Genomic DNA, 11,487 nt, shown 5'->3' on the forward strand with positions numbered 1-11,487 from the left:
TAGTTTCTGGTACTTCCTGGGATCCTGTGGTGGGTGGAATCACCTTGGCAGGAAGATGATTTTTTCCCAAAGTAGCTCTCCTCCGTTTTTTAGGTATGGTCACTGAATGGCAGGTGTTTTTCAGGAATTGCCACAGCTCATCTCAGGCATGCAGACCTGAGTAGTAATTGTGGTATTCATTAGTAAAGGGAACTACCCTCTCATCCAGAGAAGTCCTGGAGACAGCTTCCCTCTTGCTGTAAATTTAGTGAGCTGCTGCTGTAACCTGGGTGCCTTGTGGTTTGGTCAGTTTAATTAGGGAAAACTCATTGTCCCTTGGAGCAGTATTTGGGGGTTGATCTTAGGGAACCCAGGCTTCTGGAGGTCTGAGTTTGGGGCTCTCTGCCCCAGTACCCAAGTGGTAATCAGTGGCATATGAGCACTACTCTCATGTGTGCAGCAGGAGGCTAGAGCCTGGAGCCTGTGGATAACCAGAAACTTTTCTAGAGCTAGGTGTCCTGAGGTAGGGCCAGATATTTCCACCACCTTTGGGTTTTTTCTCAACAGAAAAACCCAGTCTGTACTGTTAGGGAGGGGGCGTGTGGAGTGAGTAGGCACTTGCTTGTGAGTGGTGGCTCCAAGCTGGTGACTGGACAGGAAACTGAGAACTTTTTCTGAGAACATTCCCATATGTGTGGTGTTAGTGGTGGTGGGGGGTCAGCTGAGTACTCTAAGCTGGGACCTGCTGTTTCCCTCCCTGTGGGGTTTTCTTCCAACAGGAAAACCCAGCCTCTAGTGCCCTGGGGTACACAGTTCTGTCTGTGATGGAGAGTTAGTTGTAGGGTGGGCAGCTGGAGTCCCACTCAGGGCTGGCTGCTTTGTGCCTGCAGGTCTGCAGGACCTTTTCCAGGGATAGACTGGTTGACCTGAGGTCAGCCCTACTTGCTTCCTTCTCTGGGGTTTTCTCAAGACTGGGACTCCCAGTCTCTTGTGCCCTGGGGTACACAGTTCAGCCTGGGAAGGTGATCAGGACATGCAAGTGTGTGCTTCTGGTCAAGTGACCCAGTGACTGTGTGACCTGGGGTTTCTTCTGGGTTCTTGCTGGGTGACCTGAGAGTAGACCCAACTTATTCCCACTCCGTGGAGTTTCCTCTCACCTGAGAAACACAATTGCTTTTGTTTTAGGTTCCAGAGTTCAGCCTCTTAGTCACTGTACCAATATTGCTGCCCTGCTCCTCAGACAGTGTCATCCCAGCACCGCCATCTTGGATTACCCCTTTCTCATCTCTTTCAATTAATTTTTGGTGAAAGTCTGTTTTATTAGATATTAGAATGGTTACTCCTGCTTGCTTCTTGGGTCTATTTGCTTGAAAACCTTATTCCTGCTAAAACATCCCAAGAAATTTTCAAGGGATTAGCTGAGTGCTCTGAGGTTGAACCCAACTGCTTTTCTCATCTCACCTGGTAAATACAGTCAGTGGTGTTTGGAGGCTTACAGTTCCAACTATTGGTCACTGTGCAGTCTCTGCTACCCTGCTGATCAGACACAGTGTGAGTTCAGCCCTTCCAGCTGGGATCTGTTTTTAATTTTTACTGAATATGAGTATTTTGATTGTATGCATGAATATGCATCTCTTGTGTGCCTGATCTTCACTATAGTCTGAAGATGTGTTCAGAACTCATGAACTGATAGTAGTGGGTTCCAGGTAAACAATGACAATTGAGCCCATTTATTTGGAAGAGTAGCAAGAGCTCCTCACTGCTGAGCCATCTCTTCTACCTTATGTTGCTTATTTATGATCAGCATTGACATTGCTAATATTTTCATTTTTCTATTTTTAGCTGTTTAAACATGCATTCCCTTTTAGTAAGATGTTATTAGAGTTAAAGTTTAAGCTGGGGCAGTGCAGATTTCTGGAAAAGGAATGCACAACTGGAGTGGATGTATAATTTCTTGTACAAGCTTCAGTTAAGACCTCTGAGTTCTTTCAATCTTTTATGTTTGTTTGATTGACTTTTAGGGGAGGCTCTGTCTTACTATATAGGTCTAGCTGTCCTGGAACTTTTTGCATAGATCATGCTGGCATCCAATTCAATAAGATACACCTGCATCTGCCTCCTGAGTGATGGAATTAAGGCATAATAGAATACACCCAGCTTGTCCATAATTTTTGTAGTTAGTAACTGTTCATAAATTTCTCTGATGTGTACTTAGTACTGCTCATCTCTTAATTTCTCTGTGTGTCTCTGTCTCTCTCTTTCTATTTCGCTCTCTTCTCTCTGTCTTTGTCCACATTAATTACCATGACTATTCAAAAGCTATATCCTATTCAAAAGAGTTCAGATATGACATAGTTAAACTTCATTATTCAGTTTTCTTCTAAAATGACTTAGTGATAACATTAACACTTATGTTTTAATAGAAAAGTTTTAATCTTTATTTTTAAACTGTAGACTATACATGATTTAGAAAGGAGAATAAACAAAACAATGATCAAAGAATAATCATGTGTTCTATGCCTTTTCTTTTGTCTGGGAACTCAGAAATATGATGTTATCAGCTATGATTATTGTTGCTTGCCACTCACATTATTTTTATCCATCTGTTCACTGTAGTACAATTTCCCTTCCACAAATATATGAGCCCCCATTTTCATATACTGGTATGCCATATCTCTGATCCCTGGTCAAAACATGATATCCAGTGCCATGTTGTCTTTTGACTGACACCACCCATCTGTTCACTGTCACGTGATAGCCACATATCATTTGTTGCTAGATAAAATATTATGCCTGTGTTTTTTCCTTCCACCTGTCTCATGAAAGTGTCCTGACCTACTCACCCAAGTAACTGAAGATGATTCATAGATCACTCAAGAACCCAACTAATGGCTACTTCATATTCATGTCTTACAAACCAATACAAAACCTTTAACACAGGTTTTCAAAGCAAGCCTTTTTTTCCTTTACAATCTAACCTTTAGGCTTTTTCTTCTCCCATCCTTTACCTGATGCACAGCACCCAACTGTCTAACATTAGCACTTCTGTGTCAGAACATAAATGGAAGAAGCATTAGAATTATATGATTATATTGCCAATGAAATATAAATTTATATTGTTGCCAGTCTTTCTTTTTTACAAATGTATGGTATATTTTAGAATTCAGTGACCTTTAATGATGTCCATGTGAAATTCAGCCAAGAAGAGTGGGCCTTGCTGGAACCTTCCCAGAAGCAACTCTACAAGGTTGTGATGCTAGAGACCTGTGAAAACCTCACTGCTATAGGTAAGACTGCAATTTTTCTTTCACTTTTAAAATAAAAAGACAACTCTTACTTTGTTATTGATCCTCTTCTGTAATTCCAATTGAGAATGAGGAGGAATGAGGTAAATAAAACAGGCATGGTTCTAAGGGTCACAGAAGATAGTGATTTAAGTTTTGCCTTAATAATAACATGCTATTTCCAATAATATATATTTTCTGGTACTATATTTTAGGCTACAATTGGGATGACCATAATATTGAAGAACATTTTCAAAGTTCTACAAGTAATAAAAGGTAACTTTATGTGCATGTTGATACAGATATAAATCTTAAATTTTAATGTGTCCTGGAAGTTTGGTGTTTTTTTGTTTGTTTGTTTGTTTGTTTTTGTTTATTGGCTGCTTTTTATTTTCTGTTTTTGAGATAGAATTTTTTCTGGGTATCTGTGACTTTCTTAGACTTGCTTGTTAGACCAGCCTGACCTCGAAATCACACATATCTGCCTGTTTCTGCCTCCATGAATGCATGGATTAAAGGCACGTAGCAGCACACCTGGCTGTGTCCTAGAGGTTTTAAAGAAAAGCAACAGTGTAAAACCAGCACTGCTTTAAGTATAATCTCACAATTCCATTCACCTCAATGTCAGGTATCTGATTTGTGTTTGCAAGGCATTCCTTAAGATAGAAGAAAATAAAATAATGTTGTAACAGAAAATACCATTTAAATCATATAGACATTACAGCTACTGAGTTGAACTGCCAATCTGTTTAGTCTCATTTTATCTACTCAGATATTGTAAGAGGTATACATATTGAATAGGTGATCAGTATGTGTCCAAAACTTTCTAATAACAACCACTGTTACTCATATTCATGCAGTCATATTGTAAAGTTTAGTGAAAGGAGCAGCTTATGAGAGTCAAGAATATTGTTGTGGAGAAACCTTCATCCCTATATGACATGTCTATAATGAACAAAAAACAAACTGTGTTAATTCAGTGAGGGAATCCTTTATTATTCTTGTAATTTAAATAGGTATATCATATGTCACAATGTTTGTAAGGCACATGAGCAGAGGAATATTGAAAGAAGCAGTGTACCTGTCTTTCTCCAGGAACAATTAATTTTGTAGTAGTCCCCACTTTGAGTAGATTTTCTGAATGCGATAAATGGTTACTATTAATTGGTTTTGCAACTTCACTGAGAATTCATCAGCAACTAATACTGCTGAAAATACCTATGAATACTAAGAATTTGGAACTTCTTCTGCTTCTCGTGGCTCACTTTGCAAAGGAAGTGTCATTCATACAGTAAAAACAATGCAAATGGGATTGCTGTGGTAAAGGTCTGTATACTTACAATAATATATATATGTATATATATATATATATATATATATATATATAACTCTTATAGAAAAATGAAGCTATAAAAGTGAACCACGTAACAAATGCTCTTACCATCACAGAGATCTTCAAAAATACCCATAATGAAGGGAAAAACCATTAATGTAAATAACATGATAAAACTTTAAAATTTGATTCTCCTTTACCATTAGATCAAATTATGAAATTAATTAATATAGATAAATATATTTATTAGTGTAAAGCACTGATTGTGGTAAATCTTTCACATGTGGTAATTATCTGTGCAGGCATGCAAGCAGTCGTACTGGAGAGAAACCTTCTAAATGCACTGTATGTGGTAAAGTCTTCTCCTATACCACTGATCTCATAAGGCATAAAAGAGCACACACTGGAGAGAAGCCTTTCAAATGTAATCAATGTGGTAAAGTGTTTGCACAAAAGAGTCATCTCATAAGCCATAGAAGAACACATACTGGAGAGAAACCTTATGAATGTAACCAGTGTGGTAAAGCCTTTGCAGAAAACAGTACTCTCTTAAGACATAAAAGAACACACACTGGAGAGAAACCTTATGAATGTAACCAGTGTGGTAAAGCCTTTGCAGAAAACAGTACTCTCTTAAGCCATAAAAGAACACACACTGGAGAGAAACCTTATGAATGTAACCAGTGTGGTAAAGCCTTTGCAGAAAACAGTACTCTCTTAAGCCATAAAAGAACACACACTGGAGAGAAACCTTATGAATGTAACCAGTGTGGTAAAGCCTTTGCAAAAAACAGTACTCTCTTAAACCATAAAAGAACACACACTGGAGAGAAACCTTATGAATGTAACCAGTGTGGTAAAGCCTTTGCACAAAACAGTCATCTCTTAATCCATAAAAGAACACACACTGGAGAGAAACCTTATGAATGTAACCAGTGCAGTAAAGCCTTTCCACAAAAAAGTCATCTCATAAGCCATAAAAGAACACATACTGGAGAGAAACCTTATGAATGTAACCAGTGTGGTAAAGCCTTTGCAGAAAACAGTACTCTCTTAAGACATAAAAGATCACACACTGGAGAGAAACCTTATGAATGTAACCAGTGTGGAAAAGCCTTTGCAGAAAACAGTACTCTCTTAAGACATAAAAGAACACACACTGGAGAGAAACCTTATGAATGTAACCAGTGCAGTAAAGCCTTTCCACAAAAAAGTCATCTCATAAGCCATGAAAGAACACATATTATAAAGAAACCTTATGAATATACCCAACATGATAAAGCCTTTGAACAGCAGTGTGGTATCCACAATAAAGAAAAGACACACAGTGGAGAGAAGCCTGTTGAGGGTAATTAGTGTGATAAAGACTTTGCATGTAATATTCATCTCCTAAGACAACAAAACATTGTGCAGGGAAACCATATGAATATAACTATGTGGCAAAGCCTTTGAACATAACTTCTCCTAATAAATAAAAGAACACATACTGGAAAGAAGCTGTCTGACTGCAATCAATGTGAATAAACATTTGCACTTCATAATCAATTTCAAACTCATGAAAGAAATCCTAATGGACAAAAAGCCTATGAGTGCTTTTAACAAGGCGAAACTATTCCACATTTGTATAATTTTCATCTTCATGAAAGGATTCATACTGGCGAGAACTTATGAATGTGTTAAAATGGTGAGGCCTTGCACAAATCTAGAGTCATCATCATCATCAAAATTACCTTACTGGAGAGGAATTCTGTGACTATAAGCAATGTAGAAAGACCTTTGTGTTCTTTGGTCCAATGAGATCCAACAGAACTGAAAAACTAGCTCAATGGAAATGACCTCCCATTTCTGGAGGGGAAAGGGAATAAGGGCAATAGGAAAGGAGGGTAGTTCTGGGGGAGAGAAGGAAGGGGGACTATGATTGGAATTTAAAGTAAATAAACTTATTTTTAAAAAGAATACAATGAATGGTAAATATCAATTAAATGCAACAGTATTATATAATAAGGTGTTTATGGAAGACTTATTGATAATCCTGATTCTCAACATTTACTGTTTTCAATTGCCTCACTTTACACAAAAAACTTTTAATCCAGTGGATGAATATGTAGGGAATGGTGAACTAACACCAGCCAGGAAGTTCTCTGAGAGTAACACAACAGTGGTAGCCTGTAGAAGTTTCTTTGTGTACACATACCTATTGTTCCAGGGGTTCTATTGAAAATCATCACAACCCACACTGAATTTTGAGATATGAGGGAGGAGGCTTTCTTTTCCATGTATGACTCTGCTTCTGGCCTAGATGGGTAACCATGTCAATGGTGCGTTTTCTCTGCCTGACTTCATCTGGAGAGTATCTTTAGACATGGAAACCACCAATCAAATTTGATAGATGGCCTTTGACACAGATCCCTGATAACTCTCCCCTCCCTTCAAATATAGGATAATTTGGTTCTGTGTTCTTGTTCTTCTTATTCATATAATAGGAATGTGCTGTTTAATGCAAATCTAGCATTCCTGAATTTCCTAGTATTAAACAATTATCTACACCTATGCTTGGAGCATCCCAGGTACTCCCCAAGGAATATAAGCAACTGTGTTCTGTTTTCTGGAATTAAAGTTGAACTTACTTTCTGAGGTGGCTCCCAGAGTGGCTAACCACTGTTATGCTCGTGAGCTTTCCAAGCTTTATACTACTCATCTTCTGCCCCTCATGCCTTCCTGGGCTGGTGGGAAACAGCCCTCCAGGCAGCAAGAGAATCACATTCTCTGAAATGCCTGTGATAAAATATTTCAGACTGCATAGCATTTCAAATTTCACATGTTTCTGGATTTGAGATGGTCAATCAAACAGTATCTTGGGATGGGACTCATTAAAATGAGTTATACTTAGTGTTTAGTTCAAGGTAAGGTTGCAGGCAAGCTTCATGGTATGAAATCTTCTAAGGTGAGTACAGTGACCCATGGAAAATAAATACAAGCAGAAATTTTATTTTTCTGTTTTTAATAGCTGAGTACTGTTCTGATAATGTAAGGGTGAATGGCAGGGGAGAGGGACTCTCCTTTTGAGTAGTCTACGGGAAGGGGATGGGGGAAGGTGGAGGGAGGGACCAGTAGGAGTTGAGGGAGTGACCTTCAATCAGCATATATAATGAATAAATTGTGAAAAATAAAAACAATTAATAAAATAACATATAGTAAGGAAAACAAAGCAAAACAGCAAAAATTTGAGTCTAGTTTGGTTAACTGCCCTCCCTCAAAGAAAAGAAAGACGATATATAGAAAGAAAAGAAAAACAGAATCTTTGTCTTTGTCACCTTTCTTCCCTGTGAGCTCAGTTGAAGATCATTATGCAATGGAGACCATGATTCTCTCTCTGAAGTTTATGTTACCATAGAAGTAGGATTCAAACCTGAAACTAATGGCAGAGTTTCCTAGTTAACATATCAAATCAAACCTACCTGCCATTTTCTCTCAGAAATCCTTCAGTCCTTCCATGTTATCTGTCCGTCCAGGCTAGTACAGCCCATGCAATACCCTGAATTCTCCTTCCCAGGGCCTGGGATAACCTTACCCCCCCTCACCCACATATAGGCAAATTATTTGGGCTACCTGGTTCTGTCAAGCACCATGCAGGAGCAACAGCAGAACAGCGATAGAACTCATGGAATGTGGCTCCCTTGTTAGCATAATCATGATGAGTTTCTCTTGGAGAAGCATAATCCCAAGAACTAATTTTCCTGATGACTTTGTGTTCTTATGTAGCATATCTCTGCTTGTTGCCTTTGTGATGCCCATATTCCTTATAACATGAGTTGTATGAAAACTTTAAGAAAGCTTCTATCTCATCACTGGGCAATATCACTGGCATTTAAAATTAACAATGCTTGATCTCTTTTCACATGTTTACGGGAGCAGTTTAATGAATTAAGCATTGCCCTTGAAATGAGCTATAGATGTAGATTGTTAGCAATGACCATTATACTTAGAAAGAATTTGGAAAAAATAGATTGTTTAATAAGGTCAGGGAAGATGTTTTTGCTAACGGCTCTGTTGTAAAAACTCTTAGAGAACAATTTAAATTTAAGAAAAGTACACTATTAATAGTAAAGCCATGGATGTTTTAAGGTTGATGAGCTGAAACAATAGCCCAAGGTAGCATTGGCTGTCTGGGCACCCTCAAACTGGGTCTAAAACTAAGACAGCAGTTGATTCCTCTATATTTGTTTTTTCCCCTCAGCTTCCTGATATGATTTAATAAAAATGATTAATGAGTAGATGCACACTCCTTTAAGATTTAAAGTACAGTTGCCAGTACCATGCCATTTTTTATTACTGTTGCCCTATAGTACTACTTGAGATCTTGGATGAAGATATCTCCAGAAAATATTTATTGTGCAGGCATTTTTTTTTTAAATCAATTCTGGTTTTTTTGTTTTTCCATATGAAACTGAGAATTGTTCTTTGAAGGCCTGTAATGAGTTGTGCTGGTATTTTGATTGGAATTGCATTGAGTCTTTAGATTTCTTTTGGTAGAGTGGCCATTTTTACTATGTTAATCCTCCAATCCTGGAGTATGGGAGATCTTCTGATATCTTCCTGAAGTTCTTTTTTTTTCATACAAGTCATTCACTTGCTTGATTAGAGTCACACCAAGGTACTTTATGTTATTTGTGGCTTTTGTAAAGGGGTTTTGTTTCCCTAATTTCTTTCTGAGCCCATTTGTCTTTTGTATAAAGGAGGGCTTCAGAATTTTTAAATTTAATTCCGTATCCAGTCATTTTGCTGAAGTTGTTTATCAGCTGTAGGAGTTCCCTGGTTGAATTTTTTAGTGTTATATCACATCATCTGCAACACAAGCTGGAATGGATGTGGAGAAAAGGGAACCCTTCTCCATTGCTGGTAGGAATATAAACTTGTACAACCACTTTGGTAATCAATCTGGTGCTTTCTCAGAAAATTATGAATAGTGCTATTAGAATATTCATTTATACCAACCCTGGGCATATACTCAGAAGATTATCAACCATACAACAAGGACATTTGGTCAACTATACTCATAACAGCATTATCGACAATAGCCAGAATTTGGAAACAACTTAGATGTCCCCAAACCGATAGACAGAGAAATTGTGGCACATTTATACAATGCAATACTATTCAGCAATTAAAAAGAAGGAAATAAGGAGGCAAATGGATGCAACCAGAAAAGATCACTCTGAGTGAGGTATCCAGAAGCAGAAATACGCTCATGGTATATACTCACTCATATGTGCATATTAGTCATATAATATAGGAATAAAATACTAAAATCTAGAGTCTTAAAGGATCTAAACAACAGAAAGAACCCTAAGGAAGATGCTTAATCTTCATTCAGAAGGGCAAATGGGATAGACATCTGTAATGGGGGAAGATAGGAAACAGGGCAGGAAACTACCACAGAGGGCCTCTGAAAGAATCTACATAGCAGGGTATTGAAGGAGATTCTTAGACTCATACCCAAATTTTGTGCAGAAAGCATGGATTAATATGGAAGATTCAGGAGCTAAAAAGGCCTGGATGGGAGAGGCCCTCAACAAGGAGGCCAATTGAGCCAAAAAATATGGGCCTAGGGGGTCCTGTTCCAACCAAGGACCATGCATGAAGAACACCTAGAACCCCTGCTCAGATGTAGCTCATAAGTATCTCAGTTTCCATGTGAGTTCCCTATTAAGAGTAACAGGGGCTGTCTCTGACATGAACTCAGTGACAGGCTCCTTGATCAGCTACTCCTGGAAGGTTCAGCCTTGCCAGGCCACAAAGGAAGAAGGTTCAACCATTCTTGGTAAGACTTGATAAGATAGGCTAGGATAAGATAGTGGGAAGAAGGACTTTCCCTATTGTGGACTAGGAGAGGGGCATAGCGGGAGAAGAGGAAGGTAGGTTGTAACTGGTTGAAGATGAGGGTGGGGCTTACAGCCAGAAAATAAAGTGAATAAATTATAATAATCAATAAAAAAGAAAAAAAGGAGGATTTTTTTTTCCTGAGATGGCTGGACTCAGGCAACAGTCTCTTAAAAACAACTAGAAAGAATAGTATTTCATCTCTACTCATTTTCCTTTTTCCTGTAATACTATATATAATAAATACCCTTGATAAAATTCAGTGGTTTGTCATATATTCCTAGTATTATAATATTGTAAAATATTTTACAATTCAAATTTTGATGTTAAGTGTGTAAAAATAGTTTATGAAAAAGTGGCTTGAATTTTCAAAGAAGCAAAGAATGATTACTCAAAACTCAGGAGGGTGAAAATAAAAGGAAATTGATGGAAGAATAAATTATATATAAAAAATTAATATCTCTTACACAGTAATTAAAACATTTTGGTTATTGAGATTTAAAAAATATACACAGAATATTTCTCAAGTAAACAATGTAAGCTATTAGTAATAGCTCCTATGCATGCACCCTGAAGTATTTCTTTAAATTATTCCTCTTGTCACTGAAATGTGTTCTTTGACAAGTCATGCCACTACACCCTGATGTTCAGGCTCTAATACTGGCCATTCAATTCTTATTTCAGGGTACTGACTGCTTATAGCCCAATTAGGAGTGAAGTCAGACAATGTTTGATTTCTGTGTCTAGCTAAGGTCACAATTTTTGATGATACGTTTTTAGTTCGTCCACAATTTCAAAGTAAAATGATTGACTTTCTTGAAATGTTAAATGTTCTCTCTCACATACATGCACACACACGCATATATAATGTGTGATACATGTAATAGGAGTTATTGGCAACACAAGACTTGAAATTGAAAGAGCCAAAAGAGGGGTGTATGGGAGATTTTGTAGGGAGGACAGAGATGTGAGAAATAATGTGATTATATTAAAATCTCAAAAAAATGTATA

General features: G+C 37.7%; 1 protein-coding gene across 1 annotated transcript; it reads left to right on the plus strand.

Moving 5' to 3' along the window:
• Window positions 1-1,012: 1,012 nt before the first annotated feature.
• LOC132651038 (zinc finger protein 120-like) lies at window positions 1,013-5,766 on the plus strand (the record flags this gene model as incomplete). The annotated part of the gene is made up of 4 exons (XM_060376348.1): window positions 1,013-1,018; window positions 3,140-3,266; window positions 3,479-3,539; window positions 5,067-5,766. Coding segments are annotated over exons 1-4 (894 nt in total), but the record flags the coding sequence as incomplete, so codon positions are not given.
• Window positions 5,767-11,487: the final 5,721 nt, after the last annotated feature.

Source organism: Meriones unguiculatus (assembly GCF_030254825.1).
Source record: "Meriones unguiculatus strain TT.TT164.6M chromosome 13 unlocalized genomic scaffold, Bangor_MerUng_6.1 Chr13_unordered_Scaffold_39, whole genome shotgun sequence".
NCBI lineage: Eukaryota > Metazoa > Chordata > Mammalia > Rodentia > Muridae > Meriones > Meriones unguiculatus.